We start from the raw sequence: 27,713 nt of genomic DNA, 5'->3' as shown, positions 1-27,713 counted from the left end.
TCCGGCTGACCCCGCATACCTGCCGGCCTCAAGCTGACAGTGCCAGTGGCTGAGTGAGGAAGATGATGAACGAGCCTGTTCTGTCTTTCCATTCCAGCCCCTCCCAGGGCCTGAGAGGACAATTGTCATTTCCACTACGGTAACATTTGTGGACGTGTCAGCCCCTGCAGAGGCAGGCTTCCGAGCCCCGCCAACCATCAACGCCAGGCTGCCCTTCAGCTTCTTCTTCCCCTTTGTGTGATGCAAGTGAACCCGTAGGAGTGAGTACCCACCCTGACGGTCTTCCTCTGCAGCAGTGGGCACCCAAGCCCAAGGCTCTGGTGGACACCAACCCAGTTGCTCATTACCCTTAAACCAGCACTCTGCCCTCTCCACCTCCTTTTCCTCCCAGGAACCTTAAACTCTGCTGGGCGAGGGGGTCAGGTCAGGGTTCCAGCACCCTGCACACACAGATCACAGGCCTCCACAGTGTATTATCCCCTATCTGTCAGGATCTGTTTTCAAAATGCCCATCAGCATTCTGAGAAGTACAAACGAGCAAGAGGCTGTGTAAAAATGTGTGCCCACAGGGCAATGTACCCCAATATGATGCTAATTACAGGGCAGACTGGCACCCCCCCCCCCCGCAGTGAGCTAGCTCTATAACTGGTGGGCTGGTGTGGGCTGCCACCAAGGAGAGAATGTGGTAGGCGGGCCCAGGGGAAGAAGAGCGCTTATTTTATACATTAATTGCACAGTAATTGAGAGAGATGTGGTGGGTGCAGAGCCAGTTTGAAGCTGATGGTACAGCTGGGTGCTGCCCAGGAGGGGCTGGGCACCAGGATGGCTCCCCCAGGGGTGCAGCAGGAGATAAGAAAGGTTTTCTAGAATGGGCTGGTGCAAGGTGCCAGCTTCTGTCCTCAGGATGTGCTGGTCCCCTACACACAGAGGAGCGATGGCGTTAAGTTTTTCAAGCCCAGCTTCCTGTCCATTTTCAAGCAACAGCAGAGTTCGGCTGAGAACAGGTGGTTATGATTCCTTTGCTGCAGGAGGAGGGCGTGGACAGGTGGCTCTGGGTCACACCAAAGAGGCAGCAGAGCTGACAAAGATGTGTCCCCAGCATCCAGGGAGCGCAAGCCAAGGCAAAGATGAGAACTGGACTTGGCAGCACACAGTTGCTCTCTGGCCACCACCCAGCTTCTCTAGGGTAGAGCTTCTGGAAGGCTAGTTCCCATCCCCAAGAAGTCCATTCTGTCTCAACAGCTTGTTGAGTCTCTCAATTTCTTGTTCCTGTGGTGAAAGCAGACAGACACTGGGCAATGAGCTCTGAGCCACATTCCTGCAGGCCTGGGGCTACAGACAGCTAAGAGCCACAGTCTGTGGCATTCCGGCTGCTGAGGGGAGCAGTTCCCAGGAAGGGCCCTAAGCAGTGATGACAGGAACAAGATGCCCAGAGGAGGGACTGGGCCCGGCTCCATGCTTAAGCCAGAAAGACCAGGAAGAGGGAGCAACAGGCAGAGCTATAGGCTATAGGAGCATGGGCAGTAATGGGCTGGAGGGGACAGCCGTGGAACCGGTCCCCTAAGTCTCACCTTCTCAGAGCAGCTGAATTCCAGGTGCTGGATCTTGGTGGCCAGCTGAATGTTTATCTGCTTTAACCTTAAGATCTGCCGTTCTGAGCGTGTCTTCACTGAGATGATGATGCCTGCAAAGGAGGGGAGGGTTGTGGTGCAACAGCTTGCTTCAATATTATGCTGTGTGTGGGGGGGGGGAGATCATGTGGATGTCAGAGGACAACTTGTGGGAGTCAGTTCTCTTCTTTCATCCTGTGGGCCCTAGGGCTTAAACTCAGGTCGTCAAGCTTAGCGGCAAGTGTCTTTACCCGCTGAGTCCTCTTGTCAGCCCCAAGACTTGTATTCTAATTCATGTACATACTTGGGATGTGTAGAGACAGATGAACAAGACAACTGTCACTGGCAGCCTCAGTGAGGCGGGCAAGATCGTCATTTCTGAGCCTGAGAGGAGGCAGCTGGGCAGTATTTCCCTGTGGTCCCCATGGGCACAGTCTCTGCAGGCCCCTGTGCTCCTCGCTCCCCAAGGACAAGCATCCCCAGGAGTAACTGAAAGCTGTTTGTCCTCCCTGGCAGAGTTCAGAGTATGGAGACGAAAAGACAAAGTAAAGCAGGGGCCCTGTGTTGGAGCATGGCCCGGACTGCTAACTTGCGATACCTTACACAGCCCCAGTGACTCAAGGCCAGTCTCAAGAAACACCAGTGCTGCCCTCAGATACAAACCCAGAAAAGGGCCATGAATGCCACAAGGTCACCTGCCCAGCTGCCAAGTGAGGCTTCCAGCTCCGCTCAGCCAAGTGAGCCCCTCTGGAGCCCACTCACCATGGCTGCACTATGGTGTACTTAATAAACCTTTTGTTGTTGTTGTTGTTTTTGTTTTTCGAGACAGGGTTTCTCTGTAGCTTTGGAGCCTGTCCTGGAACTCCCTTTGTAGACCAGGCTGGCCTCGAACGAACTCACAGAGATCCGCCTGCCTCTGCCTCCCGAGTGCTGGGATTAAAGGCGTGCGCGCGTGCGCCACCACCGCCCGGCCTTAATAAACCTTTTACCTCTGTCTTTTTGATAAATCCATTTAAACCCCATATGTCACCGGCTTGTCACCTTTGTCTCCGCATGACACAAAGGAACGTTGTTTGCTTTTTTCTTTTCTCCCCAGACCTAAGCTGCCTGAGCTGTGATCGTTTCAATCTCAAGTCGCAGCAGCCCACTCAACCTGCAGCTCTGCAGAACCCAAAGGGCTGTGGGACAGGAGGTGCCGGCCAGGGCTCCTGAGGTCATAGCCCCATCAGAGGACACGGCCACACTGTCACTCCCTCACCTCAGGCTTCCCAAGCTAGCCGACTACCTAGATCCCCTGACTACACCCCCATCCCACCCCACTGCCCTCTGCAGGAGAACTGCTGGGAAAGTGGACACTGTCTTTCCTGGGAAGACTGAACAGTTTCAGCACCCACCAGCCAGGGCCCACAGAAGCGCTGCTCCTCGGATATGCGCACCAGGGGCAGCATTTGTGCCTGGAGGTGGGCAGAGCAGGGTTTCCTCGTGTTCTCTCTAGAAGCCAGGGGATGGTAGCACATGGCAGCAACGGAGTGGTAACTCAGGGAGACGGGGAGCTCCATGAGGGGACTCTGGGGTTGGGCAGCCGGCACGGAGCGCTGCTCATCCACCTGCCTCCCTTCTGATGCCCTCCTGTGCTGCCCGGGGCAAGGGTCCCATGCTTCCATGACTACCTTCTGGTAACCATGAAAACATGACCAGAGTGTGAGATAACTTTGGCGCAATCATGCTCTGCAGCTCGCGCTAAATATTACCATCTACTTTTCTCCAGATTCCAAAGGGCGCAACCATGATACAAACCAGGTATGAGATCACGGGCATCTGGTGACTGTATTGCCACCTTGGTAGCAACCACAGAGCCCAGACCCCCACCCCCATGCAGTCTAGGAGCACAGGAGACACACCATTGATGATCCGGGCCACCCGCCAGAGCCGCAGCAGGATCAGCAGGCCAAGAGCTTCAAACTGGTGCTTCTTAAACAGGAGGACGAGGTCGAGGACGAAGGACACCACCACCACAATGGTATCCAGGATCTCAAACTTATGGTGGAAGAACTCCAAGCGGAAGACAAAGATTTTAAAGAAAATCTCCAGCATGAAGAAGACCAGGATGGCAAAGCTCATGTAGTGGAACGCCTGAGGGGACAGAATGACAGGAGCACTGACTGTCTCATGGTCGTCTCTGGCCACACCGTCTACCCAAGCATGCCTGCCTGGTCACCAGGGATGACTCAGTGCTGGAGACAAGGTTTCCACCCTTGGAAGATGATTATGCATCCCTGGCCAGGCCTGACTGTCAACCCAGGACTTGGGAAGGTGAGGCAGGAAGATCAAGAGTCCAAGGCCTGCCTGGACCAGAGTGAAACTGTCTTAACTAAAAAGTAAAGATGGGCTGCGGCTTCCCAGGGTTGAAGAAAACCACCTCAGCTCTCCAGTGTCCTTTGGCCCAGCCACCCAACTGAGAGGAACATGTTCTATGGCTGAGCAGGCACTTGCTCAGAACCACATCGGTCGGTCACGGCAGTACAATGAGCAAAACCCAAGTCTGTGTGGAGGGGACAATGTCATCGTCCAATAAAAGGCACACACAGAGTCAGGAGGATCTCTGTGAGTTCGAGGATAGCCAGGGCTACGCAGAGAAACCCTGTATATCTATGGATGGATGGATGGATGGATGGATGGATGGATGGATGGATGGGTGGGTGGGTGGATGGATGGATGGATGGATGGATGGATGGATGCACCTGCTAGACAGATGCTGGACTTCCTGTACCTGTTACTCCACCGCTGATGACGGGCAGGGTCATACACTCCCTGGGAGCCATAAAGACTAGTAGTACCTGAAGAGTTCCCAGGTTCTTGCTAAGGCAGCCAGGAGGCAAAGGGATATTCCAACTCCTGCAGTCATACTGAGGCTCACAGTGACCACAGTGGGGACCACAGTAAGGCCTGTACCCGAGGGAAACGAAAGAGCCGGAGAAGGATGGGAGTGTCACATGCACTGAGCAGCCAGTGGCTCAGTCGACACCCTCCCCGCCTGCAGATAACGACCCCATCAGCAGCACCCTATATATGCCCTGGCTGCTGTAGACCTGAGCTGTGTACATGCGTGACCTGGGGGGCTGGTGTATACCTGCTGTACCACCTATGTACCCGCACCACGTGTGCTTCTGCCGTGTGCATACCTTGACCGCGTAGTCTTTCTTATCTGGCTCAATGATCTTGAGATCCAGAAGGAGCTCAGCAAGTACCAGGAGGGCGTCCAGGATCACCAGGCAGATGATGACAACCTGGTGGGAGGAGGAAGAGGACATGAGACCAGGATGGGACCACTCTCATTCTCAGGAACCACCAGGAAACACATTAAGAACGGGATCCTGGCCCCTTTCCCCATCCTCCCACTCTCCTGAGTAGGCACGTTACCCTCTGGGAGTAGCTTGCTTTGCCTACTGGGTGAGAACACTACCACTCCACTCCCTGAGGACAGGTAGCCTTTGGGGGGCCCCTCTGGAACTCAGAGTCCCAAGGCAGTGATGTGTTAAATCACTTACTGAGCATGTTCTGTGTGTGCCCCAGCAACAGCAAACCACAGAAATAGAAAAATGAAACTTAAAAACAAAACCCTATTTGCCTTTTAGGAGTGGCATTTGCTTTGAGAGATAGTACAGGAGAAACAGACTGGGTACCCAGGGGCAGGGAGTAGGAGAGACTGTGGGCTCCTCAGGGAGATGAGTTCCCAAGCTCCCCACAAGGTACTCAGGGGTCTTATTCTTTTGGTTTGTTTGTTTGTTTTCAAGACAGGGTTTCTCTGTATTGTCCTGGCTGTCCTGGAACTAGCTCTGTAGATCAGGTTACCTATGCCAAGTGCTGGGATTAAAGGCGTGCACCACCACCGCCCAAGTGGCATGGGCTCACTAGACTAACCAGCTGGCAACCCCACGGCTCCTGTCTCTCTTCAGCACTAGTACACCAGGATCTTCTGTCTTCTGTTAAAGCCTGGGTTCTGGTCCAGAACTTGGGTTCTCTGACTCGGACAGCAAGCACATTACTGACAGAACCGTCTTCCCAGCCTGGAATTTTTTATTTCTTGTTTATTTTAGAACCACGGGGATTAGCAAAGTCACATGGTCTAAAACCAAAGCCCAACTGTATTGAGAACAGACTTAGAAAGAACACAGCTACCAAAGGGCATGAAGCATGGGCCTGTGCTACTGTGGGGATGAGCTGTGAACGTGCTACACTGAGTGCAGGCAACCCGACCCTCAGGCCACGTGTGATGTGACCCCCCAGAACACAGATGCAATGCAGACTGCGGTTCTGGTCGGGCAGGATGGACAGGGAACTGGCTAGTGGTGAGCTGTACAGTGCTCTGTGCACCACACACCACAGAAATACTTTAAAATGATTCATTTTAGCCGGGTGGTGGTGGCACACACCTTTAATCCCAGCATTTGGAAGGCAGAGGCAAGCGGGTCTCTATGAGCTCGAGGCCAGCCTGCTTGACAGCTAGTTTCAGGACAGCCAGAACTGTTATACAAAGAAGCCCTGTCTCAAAAAATAAAACAAAAAGATTAATTTTACATCCTGTGACTGTCACCTGAAGTTGGAAATGAGAAAGAGCGACCAAGAAAAGATGATTTTAATGCTTGACCTCTATGAACTGATCAGCCAAACCTCAAACCTGCCCCTCTACCTGGTTGCTTTTCGTGGAGGGGAGTCAACCCCTTTGTTAACCCCTACTCTCCCCTGTGGGGTGCCAGCTTCAGGGCTCCCTGGAACCAAAGCTCAGCTGGCCACACTCTGTACTCCTGGGGACGATGGACACGTGAGGCTAGGTTTGCAGAGTACGCTGCTCTGGCTGTTTCTTCCCAGCCATGTCCCCTCTTGATTGTACCAGCTCATGTGACAAGTGACAGCGTGCCCTGTCACTATGTCTTGCAGATCCTACCAGCAGAGAGCAAGACTCCTCCCATCCCATCTGGCTTCCATCCAAGATCCTCAACCTATCTGGTCATGTCACCTCCCCACGGCCCATCCACAGCAGCCCCTGCCTCATTAAATAACCTTGCTGCTTTATCCACAAGAACCTCACACTCCTCCTCTACTTTCCAACGCAGTAGGCCACAGTCTCCTTTCTTACGGGTCCCTTGACCAACTGAAACATGACCTCAACCCCTGAGGCCCACTATGCTTGAGTGCCAGGTGACAATCACCCAGTCTGTCCAGAGCTCTTCAATTTCATCCTTACCACTGTAGGGGACAGCTAGCCATGATGCTAAGGAGTATCTCTGCCACCCCACAGACTGTCACGTCCAGCTTGCTGCCATCCACAACAGGGGACCAAATGAGGGGCCACTGTCCCCTCAAAGGATAAATGCCTTTATGATAGTCACCATTTTTTTCCAGCCTGAGAGTCAGACCCATGGCTGGCAGGCTGAGAGGTGGGATGAGTCCCTTCCAGAGGCAGGGACATCTACAGGGGGTGGGCCTGAGGCTCCCTGTACATCTGGAAGGAAGCTGGCTCCCTCTGTTTGCTTTGAATTGCAGGTTTGGATTTCAACCCCAACAACATAATACTATGTTTCCTGCCGCAGTCACAGAGGGGCTGGCAGCACGCAAGGGATGCTGGGTTGTTGGCTTGCTTTAAGTGGGAAAAAAAGACCAATATAACCTCCCCACCCCGAAAACAGTGTCAGCAGTGAGTGGAGCTGCTGCTCCCTGCTTCCAGGGACTTGGGCTCTGATGCCCCGAGCGCATCACCAAATTGCCTCTTTGTAGCACCAGACCCGCCAGGAGCTGTGACTGTCCCCATGCCCTTGGTCTCTTGCATTTTTCTGGAGCAGCCATGCTTTTGGACACCAGCTTGCTACCTAAGAAGCCTGCCCTTGTTCATAGGGCTGGAGAGATGGCTCAGTGGCTAAGAATGCTCACTGCTTGCCAGGCGGTGGTGGCACACGCCTTTAATCCCAGCACTCAGGAGGCAGAGACGGTGTATCTCTGTGAGTTTGAGGCCAGCCTGGTCTACAAAGCAAGTTCCAGGACAAGCTACAAAGCTACAAAGAAACCCTGTCTTTAAAAAAAAAAAAAAAAAAGAAAAGAAAAGAATGCTTACTGCTCTTGCAGAGAACCTGAGTTCAGTTCCCACACCAGGTGGCTCACACACAGCCACCTGGAATTCCAGTTCCAGGGACTGGACACCCTCCAGCCTCTGAGGGCTCCTGCACACAAATAGTGCACATAAACTTGTGAAGGCACATGCATATATAAATCAGATGATAAATCTTTTTGAAAAATTGCCTTTCACAAGATTGGGATAGATGGCCCCACAGAGCTCAGCCAGGAAGTCCCTTCCCTCTCCCCATGGCAGAATCTGGAGAGAGGCGGTGACAGTGAGAGCCAGGCACATGTGTGGAGTGTGTGTGTGCGTGTGTGCGTGCGTGCGCTCTCCCATGCACACACGTGGAAGCCGGAGGTCCATATTGGTGCCATCAGTTACTCTTCACCTAATTCTCTCATGGAACCTGGGTGCTCACCAACTGGCCAGTGAGCCCCAAGGAGCCGCCTGTCCCTGCCTCCCAGTACATTACTGCCACACCCAACTTCTCCCCTGGGTGCTGGGGAACCAGACTCAGGTCTTTATGCTTACACAAGCACCTTACCCATTTAGCCATCACCCCAGCCCCACGTGTTTTTGTTAATTCTCCATAAACGGGTCTGAGGCCCCATGGTGATGAGGTTTTGAGTCAGGAAACCCACATGGCTTTGTCCAGAAGCAGGCACTGCGGAAGGAAGGCTTCTCTCGGTGGACATGGAGACTACACACAGGGAGATTCCCAATGGGAGAATAGCAGTATAAAGTGACCATGACTGCCTAAAGCTCTGAGGTGGTAGGTGGAGTCGCAAGGCTCTGCAGCTGCCACTGTCTGCTTCCCGCGTACTTTCACCACCCGAAAGGAAATCCCATCTCTCTCAAGCAGCCGCCCCCTCCATTCTTTCCTCCCTCCCACGGCCTCCATCTGTTTACCCGGCTGTGAGTATTCTGGGCGGTTCAGCTACCTGGCACCACACACAACTGGGACCTTCCCTGTCTGGCCTGCCACTCAAGTCATATTTTCTTTCTAAGTGGCAGCATGTGTCCACGTGTTTTGCCCTCCGGAGGGACAGGCCCCGGGACGACCTTTAACCTTCTCTCTCTCTATCATTTCTCCTCCCCCACTGTCAGTCCAGGTCAGACCACAGAGCATGGCATGTGGTCGGTGTTCAGAAACACCCGTGGGGTGCATGAGTGACATTGGCAGAGGGGGCTCCCACCTTGGGGACATGGTGGCTTCACCCTCTTACCTGAAACCTGTGCAAGCTGAAGAGTTTCCTCAGCCTGTTCCTAAAGTCCAGGGTCGGCCTGGGTGTGGGGCTGGGGCCAGCCTCGGCATCTGCCCCCACGGCACCGCCTTCGCCTTGGGCCGATGTGGGGGCCGGCTCCTCCTCGTCCTCTTCGTTCTCCCACTTCTTGTAGTTGACGTTCCACGTGTGGTAGTCGTCCCCAACCACTGTGAAGTGCTTCAGGAACCTGCTCATCCTCTTGGTGGGAGCCACCGTGGCTCTGCGAGTGATGGCCTGGAGGGGCGGGGCAGAACATGCACTTGAGGTTCCCATGGCTGTGATGGGGATCAGGACCCAAACCAGGTCCCAAGGTGCACAGAGCACCCTAGCCAAGGTAAAAAAAGGGGGGTTTTGGGGGGCACTTATTTTTGGAACCTAATATCGCTGTATATGAGGCAACAGGAAACCTCAATCCCACCAGACATGTCCTTGTGGTCTGGCCAGCAGTCACCAACGGTACTACAGCCCAGTCCCAACAGGAGGCCCATGTGTAAATACCAGAAGAGCCGTGCACTCTCAGAGAAACTGAGAGCTGGTGATGGCAGTGGAGGAAGCGTGCAAAAGTAAAAGTCCAGTGTTAACAGAAGACGCAGAGACGCCAACCCTACACTCCGCAGGCCAGTCCTGGCCAGGCAGATGGAAAGGGGAGTTCCTTCCAGGATTATCCAGCACGGCACACACTTGTAATCCCAGCATTTGGGAGGTGGAGGCAAGGATAAGGAGGATAAGGAATCGAGGCCAGCCTGGGCTACATAATAAGCCCCTACCTCAAAAACCAAGAGTGAGGGCTAGCCCACTGTGTATGCAGCCTGTTTGTTTAATCTACCTCTAAGAGACCAATGTAGCAAGCCAGATGGTGGTGGCCCATGCCTTTTCCCAGCATTCAGGAGGCAGAGGCCGGTGGATCTCTGAGTTTGAGGCCAGCCTGGTCTATAGAACTAGTTCCAGGACAGCCAAAACCCAGGCTCCAAAAACAAAACAAGAAAAAGAGAGAGAACAATGCAGCCTCCGACCTTATTTGCTCTGGACTTCTTGTGTAACCAACTTTTACACCTAAGCTAACACACAGCTGTAATCCTAAATCGTGCACTCTTCCAGGCCCCTGTCCCAGATCACACGTGGGTGTCATTTGCTGAAAGAGGCAAGAACAGAGGTCTAAAGTGCCTTTCTAACATGAATATCCATTTATGAACGTTGGTTGATAAATCGTTGTATCGCAATTGTCTGAGTCAGTTGGGATCAGCTGAAGGCGGTGACGTGATCCTTGTGTGATATTGGGTAAGATCCCTGTAAGTGCCCTGTCCCTCCCCCACGTGGTGCTGCCTGTGCTGCTCAATAAGGACAGAGAAAAGCCCTTTGTGGGGGATAGACACACGAGCTCACACAGCAGACACAGGCAAGCACACAAAAGGCACAGTTACACACAGTCACACTCGGGAACAGAAAGATTCCCAAGGCTTTGTTCTTCAGCAGGCACAGGTTCCCACAAAGGACAGAAGAAGCAGGGAGCATGTAGGAGAATTCAAATCTGGACTCCCTCTTGGCTGAAAGACTTGAAGGGAAGCCAGGGGCAGTGGTGGCGCACGCCTTTAATCCTAGCACTTGGGAAGCAGAGGCAGGTGGATCTCTGTGAGTTCGAGGCCAGCCTGGTCCACAAAAAGCCAGGACAGCTGGGATTATTACACAGAGAAACCCTGTCTCAGGAAAAAGAAATACTTGATGGGGAAGTGCTTTTATTCCTTAATGTGACGCGGATGTGTTATTGGCGACTCAGTTAACCACTAAAGCATACAGTCCACACAGGCAGCTCTGAAGGTGCTGCCTTTAGACTCCATTGCGAACCCGCTCCCTGAATCTCTAATCCCATCATTCTCATCCATCTCAGCCTGAAGTACTGCCGCAGCCTCCTGCCACTGCCCCCTTCTCTATGGAACTACAAAGACCTTGGTAACATATAGTGAGACCACGGTGTGCCATTGCCTAGAGTTCTCCGGGGGTTCTCCAGCCCCCACGTGAGGCCCTCCCGCTGCTGCCCTTCCTGCGCTCCTCTCTGAGAGGCTGACCCCACTCCCTCCCCACCCTGGTTTTGTGTCTTTATTGCATCATTGCAGTTACACTGAGGCAGGAAAGAAAGACCAGGAAATTAACGGGATAAGAAGGGACAGAAGCTCTTGCCCGCTGGGATTCAGGCTGCCTTTCCTGCTGACTGAACCCTGAGCAATTTCAATGCAACCAACAAAGCAAAGGCTGTCTTTCTGGCCTCCACATGTGCACCGTGGCACGAGTGCACGCGCGTTCACACGGATGCACAGGCACACTCACGCACACACAAAGATTTACATACAGAACTATCAATTGGCTGAAAGTAAAAAGAACAAACAGAACCTCAGGAATGCTAACCAGTGTCCAAACATAGGGGCACCTGCAGTATCAAAAGATGAGAGGGGGATTAAAAGAATAAAGGCTGAGGTTGGCAACATGGCTTGGGGAGTAAAGGTGCTTGTTCCCAAGACTGGTGAGCCAGTCCCTGGCATTCACATGCTAGAAGAAGGGAACCGACCCCCTGAATCCTCCACACACATGCTGTGCCACAGGCTCACCCAGGCACATACACATACAAACAGGAAGGTACATTTTAAATGGCTGAAAAAATATTCACGTCTGGTAGAATAGACATGTAGCCTGAGACACAATGAACTCTAAGCAGTCTAAGGAGGACCGTAAACGGAAATGGACAGAGGCCTGTAAGCACAATGGGTAGAGCACCTGCCTAGCATTCTTGGTCTTGGGCACTATCCTCAGCAACACAAGGAATAAAGAACTTGTGCCCTTGGGTCGGACTGGAGAAAGGGAGCCTGTCTTGCCCCCGTCCACACCCTCCCCTGGGTTCTGTGTGGCCTTATGTTTCCAGGCTCCAGATTTGGTCAATAGTCCCCTCCCACAGCCCCAACATCTTCTAGCTAAGTGCCAGGGGAAGCCCCATTGTCGAACCTGGGGGACAACTGAAGTGGAGTGCGGAAGCGGAGGCTCTGCAGGCATCTGAACCCCAGGCTGCCTCGCTGCCCCCCCCCACCTATATTATATGGTACCTCAGGAGCCACAGACTGCAGGTTTCTTCAAAGGCTAGGAGGCCCAAGGAAAGCCTGAAATAGTGCATGGCCTGGCCCTGGGGGCAGCTCCATCTATTGCCCCAGCCACGGAGGCCTGCATCTTAGCACCCCCCACCTCTGCCAGCCTCCTCACCCAGCATTCTAGTCTAACCTTTGTCCTCAGTGGCCCAGGAAGGCTGCATGGCCTCCTACTGATCCCTGACTTTTGCATTCTCTATCCAGGCCTGAGCAGGTCTCACCTTGGCTCTGTTACGGCCCTCCTCACCCTGACAACTGTTCCTTTGTGCTCTCCAGAAAAATCCAAGGGAAACACCCAAGCCTCTTTACGTGGTGGGCACGGCCCCATGAGGCTCAGCTTCTCTGCTTCCAGCAGCCTGCCCCTTCTCCCTTGCCCCTCAGAGCACTGTAACCTGGCTGCCCACACCTCATTCTAACTTTGGTTTATTCGTCCCCAAGCCTGAAGACTCAGCTGGCCACAATGCCACTTCCTCGGAGTGGTCCTTCCTGGATCATGAGCCATAGCCAGACCCCTCTCCCAGTTCCACAGCCTCTCCTTCCCCTTCCATTCTCTGCACTTCCTCAGAACCCTCCTCTCAGTACCGAGGAGGGGCTGTGTATCCTGAGCCCACTGCGACATCTGCCCAAGGCTCCCTCCTCCTGGACAGCCATGAATTCCCCCAGGAAATACCTCACCCCTCAGGCAAAAGCCGCTGAGGCTCAGGCTCTCTGCCAAAACCACATCTCACAGGAGAGGCGAGTTTTCGCTCTGAAACTTTCTGAACAGTCAAGAAGTGACTTGAGTAACTTGGGATGAAAATACTTGTGGTATCCAGCGGAGCAGAAAAGAATTCTGGTTTTAAGTCAAGACTGCCGTGTCAGAAGCAGGAAAGTTCCAGAAAAGGGCTGACCACAGCCCTTGTCCTCACCCTGGCCTCTCACAAACCTAGAAAGATGGGTTCTGTGACACCCACTGAGCACCTGCCCAGGCCAGGCTCCTGTGGCCTCCATGGCAACCCTGTGTCACCAGTGTGGAAAATCATTCCTCCCCCACTTTGTCCCCTGAAGTTGTAGGTTCTGTCACATGGGCCCAGGACTTGCAGACCTTCCAGGGGAGGGATTGGCACCGACACCAGGAATCCCTGCTATCCACATTCTTCTCTGACCTGGTGTCCCTCGCCGTGTGGCCAAAGCCCAGGCTGGAGCTGCAGAGATGCTCAGCAGTATGTGCTGTGTGAGTGTAAGGACCTGAGTTCGAATCCCAGCACCCACATAGAAGCTGGCGCAGCAGCTGGAGAGACAGCTCAGCTACGCTTGCAGAGGAGTGAGGCTCTATTCCCAGCCCCCAGGGCAGGCACCTCAGAACTGCTGGTAGCTCCAGCCTCAGGGGACTTAACACCTTCTTCCAGCACCTGCACTCAAGTGCACACACCCGCACACATACAGAGAATTTTAAGAATAAAAATAAAATATTAAATAAAAAGTTGGGTATGATAGTCTATACAATCCTAAAGGGAGACTTCCAGGCCAGTGAGAGGCTCTTTCTCAAAAGCAAACAAACACATGGCAGATAGCTCCTGAGGAACAGCGGGCAGCTAACCTCTCCTTGCACCTGTGTAGAGTGCACACTCACACACACACGCACACCTTCTCTCTCACCAGGTTCTGATCTGTCAATCATCACCCAGACTGCTGACCCCATTTTTCATGACAGGCTTCCACCTCTTTCCTCTCCTTGCTTGGTCTCTCATGCCTGGCTTCCTTGGCAGTCCGACCCTGACCTTGGCAGGCTGGGGCCTCTCCACTTCCGGTGGTCTCAGCAGTCCTGTGCTCAGTGTTGCTCCTGTTCAAGTACACAGCCCGGTCTCAGCTGCCGCCATCTTGGTAGCATGCTGTGACCCAAACTCAGCTCACTTCCCCACCAAATCTGCTCCCCCGGGGCCACAGCATCACTGCCACCGTGCCCAAGCAGAGAGCTGAAGATCCGGTTAGGTTCCCTGCCGTTGTCCTTGCTCTATGTCACCTAACAGCTCTCAGCTCCTGCGTCCCTGCTGCGGCCATTGCCTCTGGCCTGGACTGCTCCACTCCCACACAGTGCCAGCCAGGCTGGGTGCTACCTTTCCCACTGTCCCACCCACACTCCAGCTCCAGGGTCTCACTGGCTCGGGACTGGGACCCATCTTATCCTGTATATCATCCAGGTCTTGGACCTAGGTGTTCCTTCCCCAGCTGTCCCCTCCATCAGTAGCTGCTAACACACGGTGTCAATTCACAGTACCCCGTACCCCTGGGAAGGGCTCCATGAATAGTTAATGAACAAATTAACACATAATGGAATCGGGGAGCTGTCTCTCCAAGGCAATGCAATGACATGTGACAGGTGTCACACCAGACAAATGACTAACCTGGGAAAGAGTAAGTGGAAACCTACACATGCCTCCTAAGGCTGTCTGTCTGTATTCTCACAGGGGCCAAACTGCCACCTGGAGGAGGGGAAAGTCCCTCCCTCCCTGCAGAATGACCTCTAACACCACAGAAAAAGGTACTTTTTAAGAAACACGGCCAACTCCCAAGTCCCTGTTCCCCAAAGCCTTCCCCATGTCCCTGCTCCCTCTCAGAGCTACTCTGGGGGCCTTGACCACATCCCTTGACCCAGAACTCCAGCAAGACCCTACAGCAGCAGCATCTACCACCACCACGCCCAGGCATCATGTTATATAGCATGACCACAAACGATCTTCTCTCCCACAGTAGTCCAGGCCAGCACGAAGGGGCTCAGTGTGGGGAAGATGGCAGAGTCAGGCTCAGTCCCAGGGCTGCGTGACTCAGAGACCATGTTCTAGAATACAGGGTCAAGAGAACCCAGGCAGCTAGTGGTTCCCTGCTGGAGCATTCACAGGCTGAACTTTGGGGTCCCTCTGGAACAATGGGAAGTGACCTTCTTTGAATGGGGTCTCTGCTGACAAGGTCACTAAGCTATTGAGATGGAGTCACTCTGGATGTTGGCAGCCGGTGTCCGTAGGAGCAGAAGAGATCCAGAGGACCAAGTCACATGACAGGCAGGGATTCTGAGAGCCAAGAGGAGCTGAAGCCAACTCCAGCCCCTCTCTTCTGCAGGGACACACAGGCAACCCCACTTGCTTTTACATAGTCCTGAGAAGGTGGAAGGGCAGGAGGCACAATTTCTGCATTCATAGGAGGGGAAACTGAGGTCAGAGGAGGCAAAAACACTGGCCTATGTCACAAGTCAGTGGCGGGAGACAGGTGCTGAAGAGGGGACACTCCTACGGCCCCCAGAGAGGAATGCTTTGAAGGCAGTACCATACTGGCTTTTTAGCCCCTTTTGTTTTTTAATGTGAGATCTCATTGTGCTGCCTCAGCCTCCCTGATAGCTGGGACCAGGTACATGTCACTATGCCCATTTTCTAAAAGCATACTGGAAAGCTGACTTTCGAGATGGCGCTGGCTGAAGGCTCTAACCACTGAGCATGATGGCCTTATCAGCAGACCCTGCATGGGAGGAGGAGAGAACAGAGCTGCCCTCTGACCTCCTCTCATGCACCCACACACACAATAAATAAACAACACGAACTAGAAAGCCTGACAGTTTACAGCTGTACCCCCAGCACATGGGAGGTACCAGTGGGAAGCTCAAGAATCCAAAGTCATCCTGGGCTACATAGTGAATTTGAGGCCAGCCTGGGCTCCTGAGACCCTGTCTAAAAACAAACAAACAAACAAACAAACAAACAGCTAAAACCAGCTAAGCCGAGGTGAAGCACACCTTTAACCGCAGCACACAGGAGAGTGTGTGTGTGTGTGTGTGTGTGTGTGTGTGTGTGTGTGAGTGAGTGAAGGTGCTGCAGAGGCCAGAAGAGGGCATCAGATGCCCTGGAGCTGCCGACGTGGGTTCTGGGACCTGAACTTGGCCTTGGCTTCTGTGCAGAAACAGAGTGTGCTCTTACCCGCCAAGCCACGGCTCCAGCCCTGCCTTAATTTCTAACTGCGACAAGAGCTAGGAGTGACAAGTGACAATGGCATGAGCTCCAGCCAACCAGGAGCTCTGTGGCATGTGGCCAATGAGGAGAAGATGTAGCCAGAAAGCCCCCACCTCTTGCTGTGTAGCTCAGGCTGACGCCAAACTCAAAATCCCCCTGCCTCTGCCTCCTGACCATTGTGATCACAAAAGAGTGTGCCTCCGTATCCAACTTCAGAGAAGCTGGTTCTTCAAGCTACCTGAACGAGGGTCAAAATCGAGGTTTGAAAATACTGTCTTCTCTCTTTGATAGGGAAACTGAGGCCCTGTCACATGGCAGCCAGCACATCAGGGGGTCAGCTGTGTCCACACTCAGGCAGGCACCTCATCCTCAAGCATGGCCTTTACCCACCCCCCTCCATGCCCCACAGCCTGTGAACTTCAGCAACTGATGACTCTTGACCTTTGACCTGTCATCTGTGCCTTCCCAACATCTGCTACTGTCCTTGAAGGGTGACCCTGCCCATAGCTTCCTGCTGCTACCCTGCATCCATACATGTGTGTGCACACACACACATACACAGCACACACATACACACCATACACACACCACACACACACATACACCACACACACAACACACACATGCATGTGGAGGCCAGAGGTCAACTTGAGGTGTCATCTTTAGGTACTGTTCCCTCCCTGCCCCAATAGGCTTTCTCACTAAACTTAGAGTGCACAGGCTAGACCAGTGAGTCCCCTTCGTCCTAGTCCCGAGATTACAGCATGTACCAACAATGCCTAGCTTTCTGCAAGGATTCTGGGTTGGCACTCAGGTTCTTATGCTCACACAGAAAGCCCCACACCCATCCTTCATTCTTGCATGTGTGTGAGGGCACAAGCACATGCACATATATGTGGAGGCCCACCCAACATTTGTGTTGGTTTCTGGGGTTTCGAACTCCGAGCTGGTTCCCCAGCTCCACCCCCATCTTCCCACCTGCAGCCTGAGGGCTCCAGAACCTGCTTCCATCTGTAGAGAACAGAGAGAGCTTAGGTGACTGGCAGCTGCTGTCCTCAGACAGCCTGCCTGCCTTTCTGCCTTCTGGCATCTCAGAACTTTGCTTCCTAAGGGACATGGCATCCTGCCCCTCCCTCCTATAGAAAGCAGTCTCCTTTACCCTGACCTCCTGCTGTCCCTTTAGCCAGGGGAGTCCCCAAGGGATCACCTCTTCATAGGACTGAGCCTTCTGCTGCACACCTGGGATTCTTGCACTCAGGAGGCTGAGGCAGGGGGATTGAGAATTCAAAACAAGAGCCTGTCTCATAAAACTAAAACCCCTGGGGTGTGGTCTGGTGTCTAACGGGCTTCTCTGGTCCTGAACACCCCGTGTCCTGTCACAGCTCATTGCTAGAGGAAGCAGCGTGCCCTCTGTAACCCCGGGGAGGAAAGTCTGTTGCGTGTGGCCAGCTTCCTGCGGTCTCAGCCCAATGCCTTCCCCTTGGTTGGCTTCACCTGGGGTTCATGTCTGCTTTCTTGCAGCCTTGCCAGCAAGGCACTAGAACACAAGACGGTGTTTGTGACCCTTCCATAATCCTTTGCTTAAAATGTCTCTGGTTTCCCCTACTCTAAATTGTAAAGAACAGCTCCCCCCGCCCCCCGGCTCCCCCTGCAGCTCTGCCCACATACCTGGCCTCAGCTGCCTCTCCCTGCTTAGCCACACTGCCTCCATTCGGCCTTTGTACTAGGCAGGTTTGTCTGGCCTCAGGGCCTTTGCACACATACGTGGCTTCCTCTGGCCTGGAATATGTAATCTCTCTCATGCTGTCATCTAGCTTTTCTTTCCTCTTTTAGGTTCCTTCCGAGTATCCCAGCCTATCCTGATCATACACTCCTGACCCTCCTCCGTCACCCTCATGCCCAACTGAACACCCCAGGGTGCAGGCTGCACAGGTTCCTACACACACCATACCTTCCACTGGAAGTATCTCCCTGTGAGCTGCAGCGTGCAGTGAGCCCACCTGCCCTACCCCCACCCTGGCTCCGTGTGTGTTCGGAGGAATTGCCTATTTATAAAATCAGGGAAGTCTGTAAATAGGCGTTGAAGTCTTTCCTTCTCAAGGGTGGGGAGGAAGTTTGAGGTTTGCAAAAACAACCCCTCTGTGGCTGACTGACTCAGGTGTGGGGGACTGGTGAGCCAGGTCTGTTGAGAGCCATGCTCAACTCACCTTCACCTGGAAGGTCAGGGGTACACTTGGAGGCTGTGTGGGACAATGACTTTCACACAAGAATGGGACAGTGGCGCGTCCTCCCCAACCCTAGAACAGCCACTAACTCAGGACCTCTATTCAGAGTTGCCTAGAACAACACCACATCCCGACTACATGGCTCCAGATTGGCCTCATTTACCGATGCCAAAGAAGAGAGGATAAGAGACTTGCTAAGAGTCAGACAGCTAGGAAACAGCTGGACTGTAATCCAGGGTGCCCGGAGGAGTGGCCCTTGCCTCCTATTCCCCACTCAAGATGTAGCCCAGGGCTGCTGAAGCCAATGCTGTGGGGGCCTGGGACAGAAGTTCTCCAGACAGAAGAATTGTCATGCCTCATCCCTGGCACTCTCTGACACGTTACCCTAGGTGGCTCCCTCTACTGTCCGCCTCTCCACTCCACTTCTATAGGGCTGATGGCCACCCTGTCCCAACAGGCGGGGAAGTGTCCTGCTCCTTTCCCTAGAGGACAGACATGATGATGTTCAGGGAATGAGAGACGGATGCAAAGCCTGTGACACCAGCCACGCCACATCGCCCGGTATCACAAGTTGGGCTGCTTCATAAAAGCAGAGGAAGGGCAAATTTCCCATCTGGAAGCTGTGTGCTGTCACCTGGTTACCCAGTGTGAGGGTGATGCTCCAGCCATGGAGTCCACAGAAGAAAGGCCTCAGGCCCCTCCTTGCTGCTCCCTTCTGGAATGAGCCAAGGAACATGGAGCAGACATGGAGAAGCCACTCTCTCCATCATCCAGCTTGTGTCTCCAGCTACCTGAGGAAAACCTCAACACAGCTGACAGAGCAGAGATGACCTACAGGGACAGTGTGGTGTTGCTCCGAAGACACCTCAACCATGAATGTCAAGGACAAGTGGATTGTGCTCACTTAGGGCTCGGGCGTGTGTGACTTTGAGCCTCCTCAGCCTAAAGAGTGCAACCCACTTTTTTAACATGGGTTGCACTCTTTTTTAGCCATGAAACACACCTAAGTGCACCTCTCACAAGAAGCTGACACCTGCCGGGTGGTGGTGGTGCACACCTCTAATCCCAGCATTTGGGTGGCAGAGGAAGAGGCAGGTAGATCTCTGTTGAGTTTGAGACCAGCCTGGTTTACAGAGCACATCCCAGGGCAGCCAAGGCTGTTACACGGAGAAATCGTGTCTCGAAAATACCCACCCCCCCCACAAAAAAAAAAGAAGCTGAAACCCATGCCTTAAGGCTGTGTCTGTCCTTCCATCTGTCTGTCTGTCTGTCTGTCTGTCTGAATACTTAATGAACTCACTACCTTTGTCTCAGTCTGGCTTGTCCTGAAATTCTTCTCTGTCATGGTCAAGGGTCTGACTTTACCCAAGTGGAGCTTCCCGACAGGAAAGGAAGCTCCCAGTACCACTGGCTATGCACAGAGGGCCAGCTGCATGTTAGAATGGCCAGGAAACATTCCTGCAGAGCTGGGATGGAACCCGGGGCCTCATGCAGAGCAGATAAGCCTCTTACCTGGCATACAAGGGTCACACTCAAGCTCCCAAGCACCCCATAAGTGCAACGAGGCTGACAGCCACAGCCAAGCTCTGCGCCTCTAGAGGAAGTGAGCCAATGGGGCACCCCACCCCCAGCTCTGCGCACCTGGCTTCCAAGCCCTGCAGATGGGCCGGGCACGTGCATTCATCTGAACTGTGGAACAAGACCAGAACATGTACCACAACCCTTGCTTGTCCCATGGTGGAGTCGGCAGCCTGTGACATAAGTGGCAATTGTCCCCAGGCACCCTGCTAATGCCACAGGCCACTGTTAGGTGTAAGTCTCACTGTATTTCTGTGGGCTAATGTTATTGCTCCCATTTCCCAGAATGGGAAACTGAGGAGTAGAGAAAGGAAGGAGAAAGGGACTCTAAGGAAGTGTGGCCACGCCCATCTCGGCAGAACTGGTGACTACCAGTCAGCTCTGTGCGGAGTTGCACACTCACCACCACCAATGCCTGTGTTCTCAAAACCTAGGAGGGCCAGGAGCCAGCAACATGGTTCAGCAGGTAAAGTACCTGCCACCAAGCCTGATGGCCAGAGTTTGATCCCCGGGACCCATTTGGTTGAAAGAGAGAATGAACTTCCTCAAGTTGTCCTTGGGCAGCCACAAGTACATGGCACAGTACACATGTGAACACACAGACACACAAATACATAAATACATAAGTATAATTAAAAAGAGAAAAATCTAGGCATGGTGTACCAGGCCAGGCTCAGCCATGGCAGGAACATGCCGCCTGCCACAAGGGGTCCTGGCCAGCCAGTCAACAATGGAGATAGCCCCTCTGTGGTGAGAGTATGTCCCACCCGGCTCCAGTTCCCCAAAGTGTGTCCTAGCTGGGTTCTGCATTCCAGGATCCACTTCCCCTGCTGGCCAACACCCTGGTACAGGCTGGTGACAAGCCTTCAGCACCTCAATTTATCCTTGCAACTGTCCAGCTTCATTCTGACCCCAAACCCACCTGGACCCCTATTTTCGTTTCAGCTGTGGCTGCTCCCTCTGGGGACACCTCTGCCTATATCAATGCTCACGGTCACTAGTACAAAAACACACACGCAAACCAAAACGCAACCTAGACCAGTGTTAGCATCATCCCCGCCATGTCACCTGTCTCCACTATAACCAAAGACTGAAGACAACTTCATCCCACTTGTCATAGGTGGCAGACCCATGCCTTCCATGCTGGGGTCCAAGAACCTTCCTGAAGAGCCCAGCAGTTTTACCAAGCCCACTCCTCACTGCAAGTACCCACAGCACCAAGTCTGAGACCCTGCTGTGCTTTCTCGCAGTTGGACGGCAAGGAATCCTGACTTTGCTTCATTGAGACAGTTCTGGCTGGTCTCAAACCCCTTGTAGCCAAGGATGACCTTGAACTCTTGACCCTGACCCTCCTATTTTAGAACCGTAAGCTTGCCCCACCACACCCAGCCAAGCTCTGACGTCAGGGTTCTTAAACTAGAAATCAGGGTTTGCATGGTGGACCGTGGCTCCCCTGCCTCCGGGTCCTGTGAAACCTAGCAACAGCTTTCCCGTCCTGACTGCAGGCACAGTGCAACCCTTACACTGGGGGTTCTCTCTGACCTGTAGGAAACTTCCACAGGTTGCTCCTCTCACAGCGGGAGCCTTCAGACCACATTTACCTTTTGGTCTTGGGAAGCCATTTTCCCTTTTGTCTCAGGATCCGACAATGACAGAACCGGTGTGTCACCCTGCAGTCACCGAGGGTGCGCTCTGCAATCTGTCCTCACAGTCTGAACAGCGCCTGAAAACAACACAAAATGTGTTGGAAGGGTACAATCTGGGAAGACAGTCAAACAAATATTAATGAACACCTGTTGGAGCGCTGGATCCACCCTGGAGCATCTGTGAGATAGATACAGTAGTCACCGTGGCCAGGGAATAGAAACAACCACTCCACCAATGGAGGGATGGCTAAAGAGCCACACAATGGAATCTAGCCTTCAAAAAGGAAACGCTAACAGCTGCTACAGTGTTAACGAGCCCTGAGAACACCACACTAAGGGAAAACAGCTAGATTTAGCACCTTGTATGCTGAGCCTGGCATGGTGGTATATCTGTAATCTGATACTCAGGAAGCTGAGGCAGGAGGATTATGAGTTCAAGGCTAGCCTGGACTGCATAATAAGGTCCTGTCTCAAAATTAAAAAGGAAACTCGGGCTGGGCTTTAATCCCAGCACTCTGGAAGCAGAGGCAGGTGGAATCTCTATGAGTCTGAGGCCAGCCTGATCTACAGAGTGAGTTCCACGACAGCCAGGGCTGTTACACAGAGAAACCCTGTTTTGAAAAACAAACCAAAAAAAGAAAAAAGAAAAAAAAAATCAGAGATGGTGCAGCAGGTAAAAGTAAAAGTGACTCTGACGGCGAGTTCATGGTGGGGAGAGAACAGACTCTCACAGGTTTCCCTCTGGCCTCCACACACGTGCTGTGGAACACACACACATGCACACACACACATATTGAAAAGAAATTCTGAGACAAGCTTGTAACATGTAGCTCTGGCTGGCCTGGAGCTTGCTATGTTATGTAGACCAGGCTGGCCTTGAACTCGCAGAGATCTACCTGCCTCTGCCTCCCTAACACAGAATTAAAGGTGTGCAACCCCCCAACAAATAATTTTCTTTTAAGATTTATTTTTAAAGTGTGTGTGTGTGTTGCAGTGTGCAGGGTTGTGCATGTGAACGCGAGTGCCCTCACAGGCCAGACAGAAGTCCCCCTGAAGTTGCAGTTTCATGTGGTTGTCAGCTGCTCAGCATAGGTGCTGGGAAACGAACTCAGGTCTTCTGCAAGAATAGCACACATGCTACCCCTAAGCCATCTTTCCAGGTCCTGGCCCACCTTTTAAAGGAAAACTCTGGGCCTTGGTAGCTCTTTTCTTTCTCTTTGGTTCTGGAATGACTATGTGTGATTTTTTAAGATTATTTTTAACATAGGTGATAGAGACATATAGTAAAACTTGCAACAATAGAGAGAGATACATGCCAGTGAGCCAGTCTCTACCCTGTGCCTCCTTCCCAGAAGTGTCTGTTCTGACCAGCAACTAAGTGACCTTCTGGGAGTTCACTTTTTCCCACGAAGGGGGTGAGCATGCTCCCCCTTCACTTTCTTCTCACACAAAATGAGTGACATGCTCCTCTCTCAGAACTGTACTTATATTCTTTTAGGGTGTAGTATGTAGATTGACAGCCCCCCTGAGCACCCAGGCCCCTTCATCTGGAACCCAGGAGTTTGTCACTTTATGTGTGCACAGCCATTAAATTCAAGATTGTGCAAGAGGAGACTGCCCAGGTGGACACGCTGTCACCAGCAGCAGAGGTGTGAGAGCCACAGAGCTGCCAGCAGAGAGAAGCCCGAAGATGTCAGGTGGCTACCACCATGGAGGAAGGCTAATGCATGCTATGTGCACCCTTAAAATCTGGCAAGGACCTTCAGGCCCACCCGGAGCCTCTGGAAGGAAGGCTTGGGGGCCTCTCCATTTGGACCATGGAAATTGCTTTTAGGCTTTTGACCCACAGAACTATGAGATAAGAGATGGGGCTTTTTAAAAACCACCAAATGTATATATATAGCCCCTGCTACAAACTGAGAACACTCACAGTCCCCAGGGACCGTACTGTGGCGGCTCACTCTAGATGGAGGTACTTCACTGTGGGAATGCAGCGAGACTCCTGGCGGTCACAAGGGATGTGTCCACCCCCTTCCTATCCCAGAACCCCAGTGGGTAACCCTACACACCTTGCATTGTGTGTGTTTGTACATATTCCCAAATGTGAGCCAAGCCAACGCTGGGCATCTTTCTCAGTCTCTCTCCAGGTGACTGTTTTGTGACAAGTCCCCTCACGGAACATGGAGCCAAGCAATTCAGTGGGACTAAGAAGAACGTGGAGCCAAACAGTTCAGTGAGACTGAGTGAAACGTGGAGCCAAGCAGTTCAGTGGGACTGAGCGGAACGTGGAGCCAAGCAGTTCAGTGGGACTGAGGGGAACGTGGAGCCAAGCAGTTCAGTGGGACTGAGCGGAACGTGGAGCCAAGCAGTTCAGTGGGACTGACTGCTAATGAGCCTGCGTCTCCCTGCCTCTACCTCCCAGAACTGGGATTCTGGACAGCTAGCATCACCAACAGCTTTTTATGTAAGAACCAGGGTCAAAGCCAAGTTCTCATGCTGGCACGCCAGGCACTTTACCAACCGAGCCATCCTCTCAGCGCCCCCTGAGTTATTTTTCTAGCTACAGAAGCAAAATATCATCAGTTTGAGAAAAATATTCAAAGATTTAACCCCTCCAAAGCTCCCTTTCCCTTGAGCCTCTATCTTCTCTTGTGCCCTCTATCCAGCCCAATGACTGCCAGGGGCCTCAGCAGCTTTGGCAACAGTGGAGTTCAGCTACTACACAGACAGGAGATAACTCAAGAGCAACCTTCACGACTGCAGGTGAAGGGCCACCAAACCTGACAACCTGAGTTTGTCCCACAGAGTGGATGGAGAAAAATCAACTCTGGCAGATTGTTCTCTGACCTCTACATGTGTGTACACTGTGCAAACACACACACACACACACACTAAATGTAGTTAAACAAAAAAAGTTGGGTGTGGTGGCACACATCTTTAATCCCAGCACTCAGGAGGCAGAGGCAGGTGGATCTCTGTGAGTTCAAGGCCAGCCTGGTCTACAAGAGCTAGTTCCAGGGCAAGCTCCAAAATCACAGAGAAACCCTGTCTCGAAAAACCAAACAAAAACAAAACAAACCAACAACCTCCCTCCATGTAGGTAAAAGGAGAAGTTAAAGAACCCTTGAGGTCCCTTTGTTTTTAAAACAGAACTAACTCACATACAGAAAAACATGGCTTCTCCAGCCAAGGACAGAGGGTTTCCTTTTTTTTTTAATTTTATTTACTTATATGTATGAGTGCTCTCTATGTATACCTGCATGACAGAAAAGGGCATCATATCCTATTAGAGATGGCTGTGAGCCACCATGTGGTTGCTGGGGACTGAACTCAGGACCTCTGGAAGAACAGCCAGTGCTCTTAACCCCTGAGCCATCTCTCCAGCCCTGACTCAGGGGTTCAAACTCTCATGTCTTCCACAAGAAACTAGTCCAAACATAAAGATGATAAAACCCAATGCCTGAGTGGCTATGGAGAAACTTCACCATGGGTGGAGAGATGTGACCTAGACAGACATCTAGCAACAGGGACCAGCACCTTCCAAATGGCTATGTCTTAGACTTGGCCACTCTGTTTCAGAAACCATCCCACAGGACTCCCTAGCAAGTCCATGGGCAGCAGTGTTCTAGCACAGCGGATGGTACACACAGGAGAAGCTGAAAGACACACGAGCGGGGAGGAAGGCCACACGAGGGTCTGGGCAGAGGTGGAGAAAGCAGGCCATTGAGCAACCAGCCTGATAAGTCTGTGCTCATTGCTTGCAAAGCTATGGAGGTGCTGTGCTGGGCCCAGGGAGCGCAGAAGGATGGAGCCTGGATACACAGACACCACAAGGACAACACGCAGTGCTGAGGCCTTCCTGGTGGGTGACAGCAGAAAGATACAAAATGAGAAGCTCGGCTCTCTCAGGTGGAGTGGCCAGGCTCCTGAGGAAGTGACACAGGGGCTTCCTGGATTTCAAGAAGACTGTGGGGAGAAGAGGAAGGTCCTTTGACAGCGAGAACTTAAGAGGACAGAGTGGCGCATGGGCAAGAGATGTGAATTAAGATAAATTACAGGAAGTGGGGATAGGGTGGGGGGATCTACCAGGGCTCCCAGCTTGTGAGAATGATGAGGAGCTGGGGGGACAGAGTTACGGCAGGGACACGATGGATGGAGGTCTGGACTTGGGCATCATAGCGGCCAGACTCACGATCTGTGTAGGCCAGAACTTGTACTTCGCCTAGATGGAGTGGGAGTTAGGATGGGGCGGCGAAGACTCCAGCCACACACTGGGGTAGCTGGGAAAAGAAGTCCGGTGACATAAGCGGTCCGTGCTTCCTCCTTGCTAAACCATGGCCAAGGGAGGGCTGTGGGCCAAAGAAAGCTCTGGAATTGGGTAAGTCTCAGCCTAGAGATTTTCAAACCCTGCCTTGACCAGCCTTTCAGCCAGGGGAGTCCTGGACGCAGAAGTTGCTGGCTGCCTTACTCAAGAAACCTCAAGCTGCTGGTGGGTGGTCAGGAAATACTGCAAACCTCGGCAAGTCTCCACCAACCTGAAGCAAAGTGACCAGAATGCGGAAACACTTTCCGAGGGGCAAGGCAAGATGTGGAGGAATACAGCTCCCAGGTGACCCTGTGCTAGACGGGGAGGGGGCTACGTCTCCCCCAGTTCTCTCAGAATGCCCTGGGAGCAGAAAAGGGCACTAAGACACAGAGAGGCACAGCCCCACAGCTAAGGTGCGTAGAGCCCTGCACTCAGCGGGCATAGGCGCTAGGTAAAGGTGTGGGACTTGGAGGGAACGCAGGCTGCTGTCAGTCTTATGGTATACCTGGCCCCAGCCCACCCACCAGGGGGTTCAAATTGTTTCCAGAAGGAGCTGCGGAATTGGGATTCCTCCTGCTAGGATGCACCAGTAGGCTGACTTCTGGGGTCTCCTTCTGGGGCACTAGCACTAGCCGCACCCCCTTCCCTCCTGCTGTCTCCCTGGAGTGGCTGTGGGGCTCTGGGATGGAAAACAGGGCTTAGGGCTTTACACCCACCTGCTGGCCGTGCTGGCTGAGCTGTGTGCCTTCTTCGCGGACTCTCTCCACCTGTAGGAAGGGGACACTGTTACCTCCTCCACCGGTCACACAGTGATGGGTGTATGTGGTTCCTGGTAACACCCACTAAGAGAGGAGGTGCTTGTCAATGCCCCATTCCCCTGGGAGGATAGCGGGGTGAGAAGTTACAGTCCACGAAGTAGCACGAGACCTCAGTCACCCCACGGCGCCCGCCAACCCTGGCCTGGTTCCCCCAACATCCCCAACCAGGCCCCAGCCATGACGGACAAAGGTCCAGCCTAGGAGCAGACGCGAATCACGAGGATGGAGGGTAGCCAGGGCTTCCTTCCTCCCTCCAGGCCCCCAGGCCGGTCGGCTGCCCCGCAGCAGCCGCGTGCAGGGCAGGACACCCCCCAGCCTGAGATATGGCTGAGGTTGGACGGAAGAGGGGCGCCCCTTTCTCCCCCAGTCCCACCCTCATTACCTGACTGCAATCTGCTCAGCTCTGTTCTCATTCCAGGCTAGAGACTTAGGCACAGCTCTGCTCGGCAGAGCCCAGAGGGCGGTCCTATGTCCTTGGGGGTGTGGTGTGGCGGGAGTTTCCACAGCTAACTCTAACTTGCTGCAAACTCGGGCCCTATGAGAGGCACCAGCGCGCTGAGAAGCCCCAACTTAAGCAGTTCTCCAATGACCAAGGCCAGGGAATGCACAGGGCTGGGACACTTCTGCAAGGCTCCTAGGTGACTGGGTGCTCCCCTGACTAAGTAGGCCTCTCCAAGGACCACCTCCTCCCGCCCTCCTCCAAAGCCTTTGTGCTTACTGAACGAGATGCGCTCCTTAGCTGGGTTCAGGGGCAATTGATTCAAGAGAAGGTTAAAGAGAAAATTTTTCTTTTTTTTTTATTTTTACATTTACATTTTTTTATTTTTACATAAAAATTTCCACCTCCTCCAATTTCCCTTCCCCCCTTCCCCCTCCCCCTCCCTCTCTAGTTCAAAGAGCAGTCAGGGTTCCCTGCCCTGTGGGAAGTCCAAGGTCCTCCCCCCTCCATCCAGGTCTAGGAAGGTGAGCATCCAAACAGACTAGGCTCCCACAAAGCCAGTCAGTATATGCAATAGGATCAAAACCCAGTGCCATTGTTCTTGGCTTC

General features: G+C 53.0%; 2 protein-coding genes across 6 annotated transcripts in view; one reads left to right on the top strand and one right to left on the bottom strand.

The window, feature by feature from the left end:
• Positions 1–3,526, top strand: part of Tctn1 (tectonic family member 1) — a 31,345-nt gene extending 27,819 nt beyond the window's left edge. Inside the window, exons 14-16 of one of the 4 annotated variants that reach the window (XR_007594768.1) lie at positions 98–260; positions 2,707–3,070; positions 3,379–3,525. Coding sequence is in view for 3 of the 4 variants with exons in the window: in XM_050159037.1 (XP_050014994.1) it covers positions 98–241 (144 nt within the window). In the remaining variant the exon portion in view is untranslated. The other 3 variants (XM_050159037.1, XM_050159035.1, XM_050159036.1) reach the window with 3 other exon arrangements.
• Positions 248–27,122, bottom strand: Hvcn1 (hydrogen voltage gated channel 1). Of its 2 annotated transcripts, XM_050159039.1 has the most exons (8): positions 27,048–27,122; positions 26,564–26,614; positions 21,497–21,618; positions 8,949–9,221; positions 4,793–4,897; positions 3,512–3,743; positions 1,572–1,684; positions 248–1,269 (listed from the first exon to the last, which is right to left on the bottom strand). In XM_050159039.1, the coding sequence occupies exons 3-8, from the start codon at positions 21,515–21,517 to the stop codon at positions 1,204–1,206; spliced, it is 810 nt and encodes a 269-aa protein (XP_050014996.1). In that variant the 5' UTR covers positions 21,518–21,618; positions 26,564–26,614; positions 27,048–27,122; the 3' UTR covers positions 248–1,203. The 2 variants fall into 2 exon arrangements, with proteins under 2 accessions (XP_050014996.1, XP_050014995.1); XM_050159038.1 differs by having other exon boundaries at positions 248–1,684.
• Positions 27,123–27,713: the final 591 nt, after the last annotated feature.

Source organism: Alexandromys fortis, unplaced genomic scaffold (genome assembly GCF_014885135.2).
Source record: "Alexandromys fortis isolate MF-2015 unplaced genomic scaffold, M_Fortis_MF-2015_v1.1 scaffold_90, whole genome shotgun sequence".
Classification (NCBI taxonomy): domain Eukaryota; kingdom Metazoa; phylum Chordata; class Mammalia; order Rodentia; family Cricetidae; genus Alexandromys; species Alexandromys fortis.
The sequence above is the reverse complement of the archived record's forward strand: the minus strand, read 5'-3'. Positions and strand labels throughout refer to the sequence as shown.